Source organism: Dryas octopetala, chromosome 8, assembly GCF_963921425.1.
Source record: "Dryas octopetala chromosome 8, drDryOcto1.1, whole genome shotgun sequence".
Classification (NCBI taxonomy): domain Eukaryota; kingdom Viridiplantae; phylum Streptophyta; class Magnoliopsida; order Rosales; family Rosaceae; genus Dryas; species Dryas octopetala.
Genome location: NC_141373.1, coordinates 973,306 through 991,266, shown reverse-complemented (window position 1 = coordinate 991,266; position 17,961 = coordinate 973,306). Strand labels below are relative to the sequence as shown.

The following is a 17,961-nucleotide window of genomic DNA, read 5'->3' as shown; positions in this document are numbered from 1 at the left end:
TTCTCAATGAATGACTTGGGATGCCCTAAAGAACAACTTGAGATGCCCTAAGTAACGACTTAAGAAACTCTAGGGTATGACTTTAGAAGTGTCAAAACATGACTTGAGATGTTATTACATACAATTTGAAATGCATCAATGGTATAAACATTTAAAATTCTCAAGAAACAACTTAAGATGCCCTAAGGAACGACTTAGGATGCCCTGAGGCATGACTTAAGAAACTCTATGGTATGAATTTGAAAGCGTCAAAACATGATTTGGGATGTCACTAAGTACAATTTGAAATGTATAAAGGGTATAAACATTTAAAATGCCTTGAGTTACGAACTGAAATTCTCAAGGAACGACGTCTTAGGATGCCCTAAGTAACGATTTGAGATGTCCTAAAGCACGACTTTAGAAACTCTGGGGTAAAACTTTAGAAGTGTCAAAACATAACTTAAGATGTTACTAGGTACAATTTGAAATGCATCAAGTATATAAACATTTAAAATTCTCAATAAACGATTTCAGATTCCCTATGGCACGACTTGAGAAACTCTAGGTATGACTTTAAAAGTGTAAAAAACATGACTTGAGATGTCACTTGGTACAATTTGATATGCATCAAGGGTATAAACATTTGAAATGCCTCGAGCTACGAACTGAAATTCTCAAGAAATGACTTGGGATGCTTTAATGAATGACTTGAGATGCCCTAAGGCACGATTTGAGAAACTCTAGGGTATAACTTTAGAAGTGTCAAAACATGACTTGATATATCACTAGGTATAATTTAAAATACATCAAGTCTATAAACATTTAAAATTCTCAAGGAATGACTTGGGAAGCCCTAAAGAACGACTTGAGATGTCTTAAAGAACGACTTGAGATACTCTAAGGAACGACTTGAGAAACTCTAGGGTATGACTTTGGAAGCGTCAAAACATGACTTGAGATGTCATTAGATACAATTTGAAATGCATCAAGGGTATAAACATTTAAAATGTCTCGAGCTACAAACTCAAATTCTCAATGAACGACTTAGGATGCCCTAAGGAACGACTTGAGATGTCATAAGACACGACTTGAGAAACTCTTGGGTATAACTTTAGAAGTGTTAAAACATGACTTGAGATGTTACTATGTATAATTTGAAATGCATAAAGGGTATAAACATTTAAAATGCCTTGAGTTAAGAACTAAAATTCTCGAGGAACGACTTAGGATGCCCTAAGGAATGACTTGAGATGCCCTAAGGCACGACTTAAGAAACTCTAGGGTATGACTTTAGAAGTATATAAACATGACTTAGGATGTTACTAGGTAGAATTTGAAATGCATCAAGGGTATAAACATTTAAAATTCTCAAGGAACGACTTAGGATATCCTAAGAAACGACTTGGGATGCATTAAGGCACGATTTGCGAAACTCTAGGGTATGACTTTGGAAGTGTCAAAACATGACTTGGGATGTCACTAGGTAAAATTTAAAATGCATCAAGCGTATAAACATTTAAAATGTCTCGATTTACGAATTGAAATTCTCAAGGAACGACTTGGAATGCCTAAGGAACGATTTGAAATGTTCTAAGGCACGACTTGAGAAATTCAAGGGTATGACTTTAGAAGTGTCAAAACATACTTGGGATGTCATTATGTACAATTTGAAATGTATGAAGGGTATAAATATTTAAAATTCTCAAAGAACGACTTGGGATGCCTTAAAGAACGATTTAGGATGCCCTAAGGCACGACTTGAGAAACTTTAGAGTATGTTTTTATAAGTGTCAAAACATGACTTGAGATGTCACTAGTACAATTTGAAATGCATCAAGGGTATAAACAATTAAAATGTCTCGAGCTACGAACTGAAATTCTCAAGGAACAACTTGAGATGCCCTATGGAACGACTTGAGATGCCCTAAGGGGCAACTTGAGAAACTCTAGGGTATGACTTTATAAGTGTCAAAACATGACTTGGGATGTCACTAGGTATAACAACCTGAATTTTTCAATCCTATCTTGTGTTGACACGGGTTTTCCGAAACTCTTTTGTATTAGAAGCTTAAGGTTTTTTAAAGGAAATGAAGTTTCATTTGTCTTTTGTGTAACTAACGTATACCATTAGTGGTTTAGAGTTGAGCTCTAGTGCCCTTGTACATAAATTTGGTGATTATCAACTTGAAATTAATTTTTTGGGAAATAAATTCATTGGAGATGAATTTTCCTTAATTTTTTTGGGAGACAAATTATTGTTTTAAGGCTATAGGAAATTAGTACTCATATTTACGAGTCTGTAGAATTTTTTGGAGAATGATTTGGAGTCCCGAGTTATTTTTTGTGAATTTACAAAGTTTGGAGAAAATAGAAATATGAAGAGAAAAAAAAAAGCTGACTGGACTGACAACGCGATGCGTGGCGCACTGCCATTCGTTCGGACGTGCTTACGAGGCACATATTAGGTGAGCTCACGAAGAGCTGTTTGAGATCAGGAATTGTGTTTTAATCATGAGCGTCCAAGATCATTAGGGGATCCCAAGTTATGTTTTGAAACTTCCAAAGTCAAAACATTGTGAATTGTGAATTGTGAATTTGTAATGTAACTGAAACTTACAAGGTGTTGATTGCTACTACTCCATTAAGATTATTAGTACAAACTATTGAGCTAACTAGAACTCATCGTTTGGTCTTATGACTTTATGATCGATATGAATCTATTCAATATCGAGTTTAACAAAACAAGGGATGACTTTTGGGTTGATCACAATGTCTTCATATAAATGCTTACAATAACAATGGGTTATTGCATATATTGTTTCACATGCTTTGAGCCACTTGACAAAAACCAAAACCCATTGAACCAAATAAATAATTGTATTAACTAGGACTCAAGGATCAGAGTTAGTAGTACAATTACAACTAATGCATGGTAAAAATTAGGCTGATTTGATCAAAAGAATATGCTAATCCAATTGAACAATTGTATGGCCTAGCCATTTCACAAAAGAGAATAACTGGAGGTCAGCAAATTAATGTTATAGATTAACCACTTGAGCTGACTAAGCCACAAATTACATTCACTTGAGGACTGAGGACCCAATTGGGTCAAAGCCTGAACGTGCTTGAGGATTGTAAATTCTGGTAATAGGAAGAACAAGGGGAGTGAGTCCAGAATATGAACAAGCCTGAACGTGTTTGTTTCAGACCCTTTTCCCATTGGAACCAGGGATGTTTATTTGGATTAAATAGAAAAGGTCGTTGATATTTTCCTATTGGAACCAGGGCCATGATAGCACCCAAACCTATAAATAGCAGTACAGCCTACCCTAAATTGTGTCATATTCACAATCTTGATCTAGCCCTTGCAAGCAGATTACAAGCCTCTTCTCAATCTTGGTCTAGCCCTAGCTTGCTCCATCATCAATAGCACATGAGAATAGAACTTTGTTTCTTACCTTCTCAAGAAACAACCACATTTCAGAAGATAATCTAAGAAAGTATTCCACTAGCTAGGTAAGTATGGTCTCATTTAATTTGATCCATACATGAATATTAGCTATATTCTCATAGTGTGAATCAGTGGCATAGCTAGGAATTTTACTCATTTGGGGTAAATTGTAACTCTTCAAGTTTCTTTTAATTTCTTCCAATATCTTAAATATATATACATATTTATATTTGGTTATCATATATTAGAAAAGTAAGTTTATTATGACCAACATATCATGCAAAAGTGATTGACGATCACTTTTTCTTTAAGAAATCACATTTAAAGTGTTAACAAATATTGGACAATTTAGTGGACATCATTCACCTCTAAGTTATTTGTTCACCTTCATAAACTATAGATGTTTTATTATAAAATATTTAATGTATTAATTTATTATTAAATAATGCACTTTTAATACTTTTATTAAACAAATAATATTTTTAGAGTTTCAAAAAATTTCACCAAACCTCATGAGGGCAACCTATAAAAAATAGGCAATATATAAAATTAATAGTTATTATATGCTTAAAGATTATAAGTATAAAAGGTAATTGTGACAACCGGCCAATTGACCCTCCTATAACCTAACTCATATGAATTTATTGTAGTTATAAATTTTAATATTGGGTATTTTGAGCCTATGTGAAATATGCAGTTAGAAAGGCTATAAAATTACTCTCAATGCACCCAAGTTCAATTCTTCATTCCTCATTAATTAAAAAAAAAACCTCACATAAAATATATATCACGTTCACAAAATTCATATACATTTTTCAAATGGATAAAAAAAAGAGATTTTTTCGTTTTTTGATAAATGGTAAAAGAGAAATGAACTGAAGATGATCAATCCGATAATACATCAAATCTATCTAAATTTGTACTATGCTTATCAACTTCATTGTCAATATATTCTAAAAAAAAAATTATTATTAATAATTCATTAATAAAAAATGCTTCACTATCATTTAAAAAAAAAAACTATAGGGGTCGGTTGACCCTATTGCCCCCACCATGTCTTCGCCACTAGTGTGCAACTGTGCATGCAGTTTGAGTGAAAAATAAGAGAAAAAACCAAGGCAATTCTTTTAAGTCATAAATTGAACCTCTTTATTAAGCCAAAAGCAGTTTATTAATTTATATATAAATCCAATTGAACCAAGAAGAATGTCGGAAAATATTTCAGTCCCACATCTTTTATGAATTCCAATTAAACTAAACCCTTCAACTTTCATAAGGTTTAAGATACCCTTAGGAGCGGGGCTCCTGTTTTTAAATTAAGTTATTAGTACAATAATTAAAAAAGCTCTGTTTCTGTGATATTTCAATTTCGGACAGATGTATATAATGAACATGATGACATGTGTTAGTGTTACCGACGTTTGCTACTACCAAGCTGATTGACAGCTTCCACAAATGCCTCAAGAAGTTTTAGTGTCCAACGCATTCTGGCTCTTCTATGACCAACTTCTCCAGATTGAAATGGCTGATGCTGTTGATCATGAAGCTCCACCTGCACAATGTATATATGTGTGTGTGTGTGTGTGTGTGTGTGATCATCATCATGACCATCTTCTTTTAACTCCCAAATCCTAAAGGGAATATTATAATGAATACCAAAAGGGCACATCCGCAAGCGCCCTCTGCACACACCTAGAAACATTCGTCCCGAGCGTATCGACGGAATCATGCGACATTTATCAATGAAATGATCAGTACTACTGAACGGATCCAACTCAATAACACTACTTGTAGTTGTAGTACTATCACCATTAATATCTTCCATACACTTATAGTAGGGATCACAGATGAATCCCACATTTACAGACGTCTTTAGGACTCGAGGGGTGGGAGGGAGAGCAACCCATTGCTTGGTGTATGGATTGCAGAGGTAATAATCACGCACGTTGATGAAACTTGGTTGCGCAGCACAAAACTAAGTCTTGTACATCCTTCTTTTGTTGCCTTGTTGAATTATATGGATACTGAAAAAATGAAAAAAAGGTAAAGAATTCAATCTGCATTGAATGACTGATTTCTACATGAAGTATAATATATCATTTTGTTGTGATCAAGTGCAGAAAATACTAAAGCAAATTAATCTCTTGCAAACAGCACCCTTTAGCGAGTAGCCGGCCTGAAGCAGTTGTGTATTGTTGTAGGATAAATAAAAAAAGTAGAAGATATTTTCCCTTTCTTTAAAGCAAGGGAATGAAACGAGAGACTAGTCAGGTTACAGGTAGAGGGTGCAATTATTTGATCGATCAGGTTGGTTGTTGTTGATGTACCCTCATACCACATATTTTCATTGTAACAGTATGTAATTGAACAGTATTTCCAATAACTGTTTTACTCAAGCATTCATATTATGTTACAATAAAAGAAGGATAATGTTATTGACATTTTAAAAAAGTCATCCTGCACTTTAACATATACAAATTTTCTCTTACATATTTTTTAAATTAGAGTGAAGAATAATTTTTTTAGAGCGCTAATAACATTATCCTAAAAGAAACGGTGGTTTACTGTATCATTTCATTGATTTTTCTCTACGACTCACACTCACTCTCTAGCTTATCGGATATAAAGCTTTAAGAAAAGCATACCCGAACACACTAGGTGGTTGTTCTTCATCTTTTGTCTCCTCTTTCCTTATCTTTCTACTGTAGAAAAACCATTATTTGTATGCTGGTAAGCTAAACCTCTTCGCATGTCTGTTTGATTGCAACTCCTTGATTAGAGATTTAGGTACAACTAACTTGTGTTTTGACTTTATGGAGCTTCTGAAAACTATGCTTATTTGTAATGACAGAGCCAAATAGCCTATGATTCTACCACTACATCCTTGTTGTCAAGACGTCGAGTCTTAGCGGATCAAATCCATCAACTTTGAAACAAAGGCTCAGTTACCGTCGGCCCACTTAGCGTTTGGACCCGGCAGTTTTTCCAGCATGGCATGAAATGTTTTGGGTCCCACTACGATGTGAGCTGGGTTCTTGGTGGCGTCCAATAAGTGTACTTCCTAATCATTATTCATAGAAGATTTTAAAAGGAATATTTTCTGTTCAAAATTTTATTGTTTGGGGATGCAATAAATTTTGAACACCTAATTTTAGGTGTACCCATCACATTACTATGTAGTGTATTAATCCATAACCGTGTATATTTATTATACATTAAAATATTTTTTGAAATAAACTCGTCATTCATTTATCTTGTCACTTAAATTAATAACAATACGTAATGGTATAATCTTAATAATAAAAAAAATTTCATTTTCCAATATAGAATGAAAATTATATAATTTGGTCCCACAAAACAAATTCATAATTTATTTGAAAATGAAAACGACACACGAAAATATAGAGAAGTAAAACCATGCATGGTTAAGATAGCAGTTTAAAAATAATAAAAAAAATAAAACCATGAAAGTTCAAACTGCAGTACTGAAATTTAGAGCGTTTTGTCCGTTTTGGCAGGCTGCAAGTTGCAAGTTGCAAGTTGCAACGTTAAATAGTGAAGTGGCGCTGTTGGAGAAACCTTGGAAGACAAGCACCCTTGGCGGGACAGTCTGGCGTGCTTATCTTTTTGCCACCGGTTTTCACGCTAAACTACCCCTCCTACCCTTCTCCTCTCTCTATTTACCATCCTGCCCTTCCCCTGCCAAATTCTCACCAGCTTTTCGTCAAAACACGCCATCCGTACCCCTTTCTCCTGAAATCGACCCCAGCCTCTATTAGTCAACCAACCCTAATTTTACTTTTCCTTTCTTTTTTGTTTCTTAATCTAAGCTAAAGAATTGGTTCATGATGCATCAATCGTACAAAGTATTGCATGTAACGATTAGAGTTAATACAATGAATCGATAAGTTATTAATTTTGATATTTAAAAATTTGAATTAAATATAAAAATGGTCTATGAATTTTACATTGCATCTCAATTTAATCCATTAACTATAAAAAGTGTCAATTTAGTTTACAAATTTTTCAAGTTGTAACAAATCAGTACAAACGTTAACTTTTATTGAAAAATTTAACTGAAACTGGTCATGTGCATAGCAAGTAATCACATTTTTAGTGGCATTTCAATCCGTTTATCACATTTTCATATGATCAATTCCGTTAATTTTTTATTGAAATTAACGTTTGTACTGCTTTGGTACAATTTGAAAAATTTGTGGATCAAATTAATACTTTTTATAGTTAGTATACCAACTTGAAAATCAGTGTAAAGTTTGTGGATCATTTTTGTATTTAACCCTAAAAATTTAGTTAAACAATATGTATTATACATCATCTCCTACGATTATTTAAATATATTATTTGTTTAAGCATAACACTCTAATAATGAAAAAATAAATTCTCTAAAATTTTACACTACAAATATATTTGTATGATATATGAATCTGAATGGTAAAATCTTCAATCAAATATTTAGTTTTTTTTGGGTCACCACCACTACCACGTTTCATGTTCCCGCATTTACAAGAATGTTGATAATGGACTACCAACAAAAAAGTTAAAAACATAAAGGGGCCAAACATAGATGGGGCATATGGCTTGGGATGTCTTTCTTTGGTGTTGTGGTAGATTGGGATATCTCATGTTCTCATATGCCCAAATGGAGCAGATTTTTGACATGTCACTGTTTATTCATTTTAAAATGGAAACTGGCAGGGAAACTTTATTTGACAATAATTAAGTTCATAGACATTAAAAAAGTAAGAAGAAATTTGTCTTTTTGTCTTTTTTATTTTTTTTCCCTTTGAATATCATTGTCTCTGCCAGCATGTTTAGTGTAAATCTTAAATACTGCCATTCAAAAGCATTTCAAGTGTTTGATGGTTGTTAAAAGTCTTTCCATCTTTGAAGATGTGTCTACTTCTTAGGATATGTCAAAACAACTTTATTTTAGAATTTAATACTTAAAAGTTAATGATAACTTTATTTTACTATTACATGCATGCAATTTTTAAGTTGGCAAATTATTACATTATCACATCATTGTTCCCCTGTAAATATATAGCTAAAATTAGGAAATTATTGATTAGTTTCCCATTTTAGACAAATTAAGGGCAAAAAGGTAATTTTGTTTCACAGCAGTGCAAGTATATCGACCCCGAGACAGAGAAGATTGAACTGGAACCGCTCTGAAGTGGCAATCTCGTAAATAAATGGGAAATGCGAGGGTGACAAGAATAGTTTAATTATGATAAATCTAAAATGAAGATCCAACTTTGCCATCAGAAACCCCCAATTTTCCCTGCGACGACTCCACGAGTCCACGAAGACAAAGAAATCAAATCCTTTTACGGGGAGAGAGAGAGAATCTAGAGAGAGAAAAACCAGAAAAGCAAAAGAAAAAACCGAGAAGTTTTAGAGAGAGAAAGTAAGTGCAGCCATTAATGGCGGAGGGGAAGAGAGAGAGAAAGTCGAACAGCGAAGAGAGCGTGAAGCTGTTCGTTGGTCAAGTGCCGAAGCACATGACCGAAGCTCAACTACTCGCAATGTTCAAAGAGTTCGCTCTGGTGGACGAAGTCAACATCATCAAGGACAAGACTACGCGCGCCTCCAGAGGTTTCAAATCTCTCCCTTTTACATTCTCTCTTCTAGTTCGTGATTTGGTTCTGGGTAGAGGAATGTGTGTTATTGATTTGGTTCTTCGTAATGTGTGTTCGTGATTTGGCACTTGGTAGAGAATGTGTGTGATCTTTGCGATTTAGAAGAAGACTGTGTGTTGAGATTTGTAGCTATTGAGTGACTGTATTGGTGTTTCAAGCCCTAATTCTGTGCTTGGTTGTGTGGTTTCGGGATTTGTTTGTGTTTGCAGGGTGTTGCTTTGTGATATGTCCGTCGAGGCAAGAAGCAGATAAGGCGGTCAATGCGTGTCACAATAAGAAGACTTTGCCCGGGGTAAGTGCAATTTGATCTCTTTTATAGAATTTATGTGCTTCTTTTGGTGTTGTAGTTGGTTAACTTTGAAGAATTTGATTGGAATTGGTTCCCCTAAACTATAAGTCTATAATTACTGATTCATAAGTAATCCGTATCTGTGTCTATTTGGTGTAATTGCTGATTCTAATTAAGACTATTAGTAATCGAACACTTGACCTGGACAGTTGTGCTTTTTCTATATGTGCATATTAACAATAACTAAACCATATACGGAGAGTTAATTTGACAATGTTGACACCTGTGACTAAACAGTTTTGCAATTAATATACCATAGAGAAAGTGAAATGACTTGACTCATAGTAAAGTTCCTTTTTTTTTTCCCATTGTAAGATTACAATAGGCATTTTTGGGAAGATGGACATGTTGCCAACCACATAGCAGGTGTTGTAGGATATCAGAGCATGGTAATGAGAAATGGGATACTTTGTCCCACAAATTGAAATTAGAATCCATTCATAAGGACTAATTGAAGTAAAACAATTGGTTTTTCCCTGTCAATGTTATAAGGAGCATGACGATTAATAAAACCATAGTCCACTGAAAAGATAGAGCGAGAGAGAGAGAGAGAGAGAAGATATGAATCATAGTGACTTTGGTTGGATAATGTCAGTGAGATATAGACCATTTGGCCCACATTTTAGGCAATTTTCTTTTGGTGCAATTTATCCACTAGAAATCCTGATTAGCAGCTTGATATTTGGACAACTATTATATAAAATGTGTGCTTATGCAACTTGGCATTTTCTGGCATAGGTCTTAGAGCGACTGGGGGAGCCCTATGTAGGCCTTGCTGGACCTTCAAGTGGTTGCCCAGGCAAGATTCTCAGTTGGGCTCTTGCCTATGCCTGCTAATGAATTGTGATTAAACTGATTAATGCAAAAATGTGATTTTATTCATTTACATTATCTTGATTGAAAATATAAAGTCAATTAAAACTTTTTTTGGTTGTCTGCTTTATTTCCCAAGGCCAGTGCCAACTTTTTGCAACTTGTGCTTTTAATTCTCTTGATGTGTTCTGTTATTCTCACTCTGATTGAAAGCTACCCTGTTATTTATGCTCACTTCAGGCATCTAGTCCGTTGCAAGTGAAGTATGCTGATGGCGAGTTGGAAAGACTAGGTGTAATATATTTTCATGATTTTATTACTGATTTGACTCATGAGATTGTTCCTATGAAGTGTTGTTGAACCAATGCTTGTTGTATTTTCTTTTTTTACCTCATTTACTTATTATGCTGTATAGTAGTGCATGGACCCTGATTAAATTAACTTTGACCATCCCTGCAATGCAGAACACAAGCTCTTTGTTGGGATGCTTCCAAAGAATGTTTCTGAAGTTGAAGTTTCTGCTCTTTTCTCTCAATATGGAACAATAAAGGACCTACAGATATTAAGAGGTTCTCAGCAAACGAGCAAGGGTAATTTTTTCCCTGCGGTGGATTTATTGCTTGGGGGAACCACTAAAATATACTGGTCCTCAACTAATAATTGAGTTTCCGTATATTTCATTTCCTTTTTGGCAGGCTGTGCATTTTTAAAGTATGAGACAAAAGAACAAGCTCTTGCTGCCCTGGAAGCCATTAATGGAAAGTATAAAATGGAGGTTTGTGTCTAATACATGTTTCGGTGGCTGGTAATGCATATTGAAAATTGTTAATATGTACATGCTCTGTTTTTTATAATTATTGGCCTCCCTTTTCTATTATTTACAACGGCACATTAGCAGAAACATATTTCTATTCTGATTGAATGGACCGTGATGATGGATAATGAGTCAGCAATAGAAATCTTTGTTTTATTCTCCCAGTGTATCAAATTAATTAAAAGGCTTTTACACCTTACTGGTTTTATATTGTGATTGGATTGGTTGAGTTGAATTTGTCTTTGTCTTTGTTATTTGCTTATAGATAATGGCGCCTTGGTATTAGTATTGATACAATGTTCTATAACCTAATTGTTATGTCTTGCATTATCAGGGTTCAAGTGTTCCTCTAGTTGTCAAATGGGCAGACACAGAAAAGGAAAGGCTAGCTCGGAGAGCCCAGAAAGCTCATTCCCAGGTTGCTAATGTGCCAAATGCTGATTCACAACATCCTTCATTATTTGGAGCCTTGCCGATGGGTTATGTTCCCTCATATAATGGTTATGGTTATCAGGTCAATTTTTGTTTTTAATATGAACTATTTTTTTTATCTTCTTAATAGTAAGAGGAACCCATTAGCATTTTTTGTAACTGTGCAGAAGCATTTGAGTACCATGCCCTATATATGAACTCCTAACTAGTCTTCGTATTCTGTTTCTTTTTTATTACTGTGTCACACTTTACAGTATCTCATACAGTAATGGAGTGTATAAATTGATTATCATTTTGTTCCCCCTGTAGGCCCCTGGAACTTATGGCCTTATGCAATACCGCCTTCCAGCACTGCAGAATCAACCAGGTTTCCATAATATGATACCCCCTGTGAACCAAGGAAACGCTTTGCATGGAATCACGTCAGACCATCGTCCCAATATCGCCCCTAGAAATTTTGCCATGCCTCCTGCAAGTTATGTGGGCTCTGCTTATCCTGCAGTTCCTGGTCTTCGGCATCCAATGATGTATCCTGGAGCAATGATGAGTCACCAGCCATTGACTGGTTCACCTGGTTCGGTGTCACCTTCAGTTGTGAGCAGTAACCCAGCAACATCCTCAGGCACCAGTAAAAGTTCTGGGGGTCAGGTTGAAGGTTGTTATCTATATATGCATATTGTTTTTTGAAAATTAAAAATATAGTACTTGGTGGTGTTATTTTGTCAATTATTTCTATCTTTTCTTACTTAGGTCCACCTGGTGCTAATTTATTTATCTATCACATACCTCAAGAATTTGGAGATCAAGAGCTTGCCAATGCTTTTCAAGCATTTGGTAGGGTTTTGAGTGCCAAGGTTTTTGTTGATAAAGCAACCGGTGTCAGCAAATGTTTTGGTGAGAAAATTCTCTGGTTACTTTTGATTCTGATGTGAGTTGTGGAAATCTATATATCTAAGAAGCCTCTAAATGCAGGATTTGTAAGTTATGATTTACCAGAGGCTGCTCAATCTGCTATTAGTATGATGAATGGATGCCAATTAGGTGGTAAGAAATTAAAGGTTCAGCTTAAGAGAGACAACAAACAGAACAAACCATATTGATTTGAAGGTGGGTGATGCAAGGACGTGAGTTCTCTATAACAAGTATGGGAGTCACGTGATGCATGCAAGCCGGATGTATGGGAGTCACTGCATCAACATTGTGGGGTGGATTTAGATGATTTGTGATTAAATGGGTTATTCCATCCTACCTGTAATTTCCTCAAGGGAATGAAAGCCCTGAAATTTGTAATTCATGGTGCATGCTGAGCCAATACAATCTGTAATTTGTGTATCATGAAAGTTCATTTAGACAGAACTATTAATTTTTTTATTCTTCCCTCATGAACATCTTGTTGTATAAATTTGTGGAAACATTCATGATAATTGATTCCTGATTCTTTTGTTTCCACAGTTCAGTGACCTGATTTCATATTTTCATTTAAAACTTATCGTGCATCTGTGTTGTAAGGCACATATGAGCTAGGAGCATTAGACATTCAGAATTGAAATACATGCGTGGCTAAATTTCCAATTTGAGTGAAACATGTCACATGGCAAGTTGAATCAATCTCCCTAAGATAAACCAAGACTTTCCCACCGATTACATGGTGGTGAGACTACACTTCTGACTATAAAAACATTCTAATCAAATGTTAAGGTTAGAGATCTTCCTATTCTATTACAAATCAAGCGCAAGTTCAGCCCAAAGCTGAACCCTGAAAGCTCACAAGTCACAACATAACCATAAGCAAAACATTCCCATGCTTGCTTGGTTCAGCTAAATCCTCCCACAAAGCACCATACCATATACAGAAACAAACAAGACTGTAGAGAGCAAACCAAAATCCGCTGAGAAAGTGCATCCAAGCACCGGAAAAATGAAATGTTGGTCAGACAGATCCACTAGATGCAACCAATGGCATAGGTGAAACAGACTCCATGAATTTGTCCACCATCTCCATTTCATTCATGTTTGCACATGCCATTGAAGGGTTCTCTGTAAGACTATCAAGATCCTGCTCCACAGCTATCATACATTTTATAGAGTCTTCCCCATCACTTGTACTCAAGCCAAAATTCCCATCTTTGCTATCAGAAAATGATGTGCCAGACTCCCCATTGAAGCCCGAGCAACTTTGAGGACTTGGATACTCCCCATGCAACTCAGCTGTTGGTTTATCCAGCGTTACCGGACTATTTTTGACGGCTGTGTTCTCATCTATTTGTCCTAAGAAGCATTCTTCTATCTCACTTAGTGACCGGACTTCAGATTCATCTTCGCTGCTGTGTATGCTCTGGCTGTTCTGGGCATTTTCATCATAATCTGCTGTTGGTCCGCTCAACTCAGAGCTACTTTCCATCTCGTGCTGACTGTCAAAGTCTTCATCTGTTTGATGATCGGATGAACAGGATGACATGGGTGAATTTGAATAGGATCCAGTTTCACTCTCTTCACGTTCTCTTAGTGTTTTCATAATCAGGGTCTTAAGCAAATTCATTACTTGAACCGCATGCATCAAAGCCGTCAGTGGATCAGACATCTGGTCAGGAAAAGAATTGCAAAAGGAATTAATAAACCATTCTTAATTGTTTAGCAGTACTAGGCAAAAGAAAAGATCTTTTCTGCTGTTTTAAATTACCTGAGTCATGTTTGGAGCAAAAACCATAGCGATGTTTCTTGCGTTCATTTTGTTGAATTCTTCTTCCTCAACAACATCAGCCATCAGATCGATAGCCCAATTGAGCAACGCAGCCTCAGTTGGTTTCAGCTGCTTCACAAGCTCAACGCAGTCCTCTTCTGTCTCACATTCAAGAACTTGTTCAGGGGATAGTCCATCTAGAACTCCTGAAGGAAGCTCTCGAAACCAGGCCTTAATTAGACCTGACAAACAATGGACATCAATGTCATCAGGCACCATTCCCCTGTTCAATTGGCTTCTCACAATCTCCTCTTGGCCGTTCTCTGGGTTTATTCGGAATATTCCTTCTGCCTGCAAAACTCCCAAAAGGACTAGTAAGAACACTGATATGGAAAGAAGAACCAAAATGAGAAATTCACAAATGCATATCATGTACCTTCAGTCCTCCTTGCGAGTATAACCTCTCCTGCATTAGCAAGAGAATGGTAGGGACACTATTTCCTTTTGAATCAAAAGCCAGCTGCATTGAATCCACTGAGACGCCAAACACACTTACACTGCAAACGTAGATGATTTGCAAGTTAGATAATGCATAAGACACAGGGATGAATCTGTATGAACTTCTACCTCCCTTTGTTAGCTCAATTGGAACATCTAATTTCCCACATTAGCCCCAATTTAAATTTGATCACTTATTCAATTCAACATACTAATATTGTAACCCCAAAACCCCAAATCAGAAGCTTAAAGAACTAAATGCGCTAAAATGCAGGTCTCTTTCATAAATCCACAACCATAAGCAACGTACTTTAGCTATCAAAGATCTACAAACAGTCTAAAGATAACAAGTATTCAAGCATTCAAAGCAAAACCCATGTCACATTTCATAAATCTAAGAGTACCCAGAAAGCAAAAACAAGAGATTTGGTTACCTAGCACTGGGAACTCGACCAGGGATCTCAACCTCAAACTCAACGGGAAGACCCAGAAACCCATTGAAGCGGTCGAAGGTGACATGGGTAATGTGGCGAACATTCGTGGGCCACCCGATCTCCATGTTATGGACGGCGGAGATCAGCTCTTCACCTCGTTCAACACGACAGGCCACCATGGATTTCCTAATAGCAGCTAAGAGGAAGGTAACTAGAGAGAGCTGGTTTTGCTCTTCATCTGAGCTCTTCGTCCCCTTAGCTTCTTTCCCATTAGCACCACCACACCCACCTCCCCCAGTCAGCATTACAAGCCCTGTCATCTTCTTCTCTCTGTTGAAAAATTGTATCTTTGTCTGTTTGAAACCGAGAAGGATGAGGAGGATTCAACTCTCAGCGTGTGAGGGTTTTAGACTTTTAATGCATTTGTTTGTTGCATTTAAGATGTTACAGTTTTTTAAGTCCCAACTTCTTTTCAAGTTCAAACGGCCACTCGTTTCAAATTTTCCTTTATCTACAGTAACAGCTAATTTGACCTCCTACTTGAAGGTAAATTACAAAGGTGCCATTCCACGTAGAACATGCTTGTAGTAATGAAATGATCTTCTATGCATTGGGCTAAGTTGGCTAACCCTATTTAATTTGGGCCACAATATTCGACTGTATTCAATTTATCAAGCTTGAATACAAGGAAAACTCTCGTGTGCCATATAAATACATTTTTAATTCTATAATTTTGATTGGTTAATTTTTTCATCATTAGAGTACAAATCTTCTTATTTTTAAATCTTTTTACATGTCATACAATATCTATACCATAAATAAAACTCTAAATATTAATAAGATTGGAGTTATGTTAAATTTGTTTGGCTTCATAAACTTAAGAAAAAGAATCAAATTCTTATAATCATGATGGCCTTGAGGATAGGAAAAGTAGGCGATTGCTTCAAGCCCCCCAAATATTTAAGCCACAAATTTTATATATTATGTTCTATAATGTGAGTATTTATCAAAAAATTAAAATCATAGGAATATACAAAACTTCATTTTATATTGGCCTTACTTATAATGAAGATGAACAAATTATTGGGTGTAACCTATATACCGCTACGTTATGTAATCAATCAAACGTGTAAAGGTATTGTTGGATGACATATTTATATTTATAGGGTATAATATTAATAACATTTACTCATATTTTAACGCATAAATTAGTTATACCATATGCACATAAGTGTAAATGTCTTCACTCTATTATCAAATTATTAGTCCCACAATTATTTTTCTCTGTATGTTAGCTATTGCATTACACATTAGCCAACCAAACAAAAAAGATATGTTAATTTGTAGTACAGGTTGTTAAATGAAATTATGAAACTACCTTCCATCAGCCATCAAGTGAAATTCATAATGTCATTTTCTTTTACAAATCCATTATTCATTTGCTTGGATCATCGCTCATTGGAATTTGGAAGACAAGACAATTCCTTTTTCTTTCTAAGCAGAAACAAAACACACTTCGAATTCGTGGGAATGCCGTTGAAAATAATGATTGTGTCTGGCTTAGCTGGCCCGGCCCCTCTTCAAATAAGAAGAAGGATAAGTTCGGTATTTTTAACAATATTGAAGGGGTCCTAATTTTATGCCATTAGCTCCAAGTCTCCAACAAGGGAAATAAATTGGATTTAATTTTTGTTTCAAATATTTCCACAAATATTTGTCATGTTGTCTTGGGACCCATGCATGCAGATCCTGGTTAATTTTCTTTGATTTGAGAGCTCCATGAAATTTGAGAATTTTGGTCCACCAATAGCATTGTAAGTTTTGATTATAGTAAGTCTCATACTTTTTTTTGGGTACAAAGTCTCATACTTTTTGGAGCCTGGTATGCTATTATACTAAAGCAATAGTGCCCAAGTTTTGTTTTCTTTTTGTGATTTATATTACTTTTAAGTTTTCCAAAGCTAAAAAAAGAAAAGAAAAGGGTGGGCAATATGGTAATTTCCTGAGCAAGGCCCAATGGCCCATGTGGCAAACAGAGAGGACCGAGCCCGATTGAATCTTTGTTGGATCTGTCTGGTCTTGGAAAGCAGAGACCATACAAACATTGTTGAGACATATGGGTCCCACCACCAATTGTTTCTACTCTACTCAGTAGGATTCGAATTTCAAACATTGAGATGCCATTTGATTTATCTTGAGTCTTGAAGCCAATCCTCAGTTTCAGCTCCTCCTCTCATTAAGATTTAATTAAGATGCCATTGCCATGCATGCTGCTCATGCACAAGTAATAGCTGCTTAATCAATTGATATAATTCAGTTAATTAATTCCTATGATCCATGAATATATTATTAGTGCAAATCCTGCAACTGAACATTTCCTTGTATATGAGTCATGTACTTATGAATATCATCATTTCCTTGTAGATGACTCATTTACTTATGAAGAGGGTGAAAATTTCACCTTTTAATGAATTGCTACTTGGTTGGAATGTAATGGATAACTCTTTGACAAACTCATCATTTCGTGTTCAAATAAATATAATATATTTTTTATCTGTTATTTGTTGAAATTAATATTTGATATGAAACTTATAAATAATCTTTTGAACGCTTATAAAACTAAAATTGAGAAATGGAGTAATTCATATAGAAAAAAAAAAATTCTTACATATAAGCATATAAAAGAGAAAAAAATTCTTACATGCAATGTAAGAATTTTTTCCCTTTTATATATATGATCGATCACATATTCCTCATGTGAAGAATTATTATACACAGGCGGACCCATGTTAGGGTGAGTGTATGCAATTGTCCCCACCCATTAAAATTTCATGCTCTTTAAAGTTTT

At 35.4% G+C, this 17,961-nt stretch overlaps 2 protein-coding genes across 2 annotated transcripts; one reads left to right on the top strand and one right to left on the bottom strand.

The window, feature by feature from the left end:
- Nucleotides 1-8,733: 8,733 nt before the first annotated feature.
- RBP-DR1 (RNA-binding protein-defense related 1) lies at nt 8,734-12,957 on the top strand. The gene is made up of 9 exons (XM_086253521.1): nt 8,734-9,049; nt 9,303-9,385; nt 10,496-10,547; nt 10,720-10,845; nt 10,951-11,030; nt 11,404-11,583; nt 11,811-12,156; nt 12,252-12,395; nt 12,474-12,957. Exons 1-9 carry the CDS (start codon nt 8,878-8,880, stop codon nt 12,599-12,601), a joined length of 1,311 nt encoding a protein of 436 aa, XP_086109647.1. The 5' UTR covers nt 8,734-8,877; the 3' UTR covers nt 12,602-12,957.
- Nucleotides 12,958-13,028: 71 nt separating this feature from the next.
- Nucleotides 13,029-15,540, bottom strand: LOC147275678 (rho GTPase-activating protein 2-like). The gene is made up of 4 exons (XM_086253520.1): nt 15,114-15,540; nt 14,618-14,738; nt 14,182-14,532; nt 13,029-14,082 (listed from the first exon to the last, which is right to left on the bottom strand). Exons 1-4 carry the CDS (start codon nt 15,431-15,433, stop codon nt 13,432-13,434), a joined length of 1,443 nt encoding a protein of 480 aa, XP_086109646.1. The 5' UTR covers nt 15,434-15,540; the 3' UTR covers nt 13,029-13,431.
- Nucleotides 15,541-17,961: the final 2,421 nt, after the last annotated feature.

Bases quoted from the DNA above. Each gene is read 5' to 3' on its own strand.
- RBP-DR1 (XM_086253521.1), top strand. From the start codon at position 8,878: ATGGCGGAGGGGAAGAGAGAGAGAAAGTCGAACAGCGAAGAGAGCGTG. The intron at 10,846-10,950 runs GTAATTTTTTCC...CCTTTTTGGCAG, and splicing joins TTCTCAGCAAACGAGCAAGG to GCTGTGCATTTTTAAAGTAT. The intron at 11,031-11,403 runs GTTTGTGTCTAA...TTGCATTATCAG, and splicing joins ATGGAAAGTATAAAATGGAG to GGTTCAAGTGTTCCTCTAGT.
- LOC147275678 (XM_086253520.1), bottom strand. From the start codon at position 15,433: ATGACAGGGCTTGTAATGCTGACTGGGGGAGGTGGGTGTGGTGGTGCT. The intron at 14,533-14,617 runs GTACATGATATG...GGAGTTTTGCAG, and splicing joins ACTCGCAAGGAGGACTGAAG to GCAGAAGGAATATTCCGAAT. The intron at 14,083-14,181 runs GTAATTTAAAAC...TTTCCTGACCAG, and splicing joins TTGCTCCAAACATGACTCAG to ATGTCTGATCCACTGACGGC.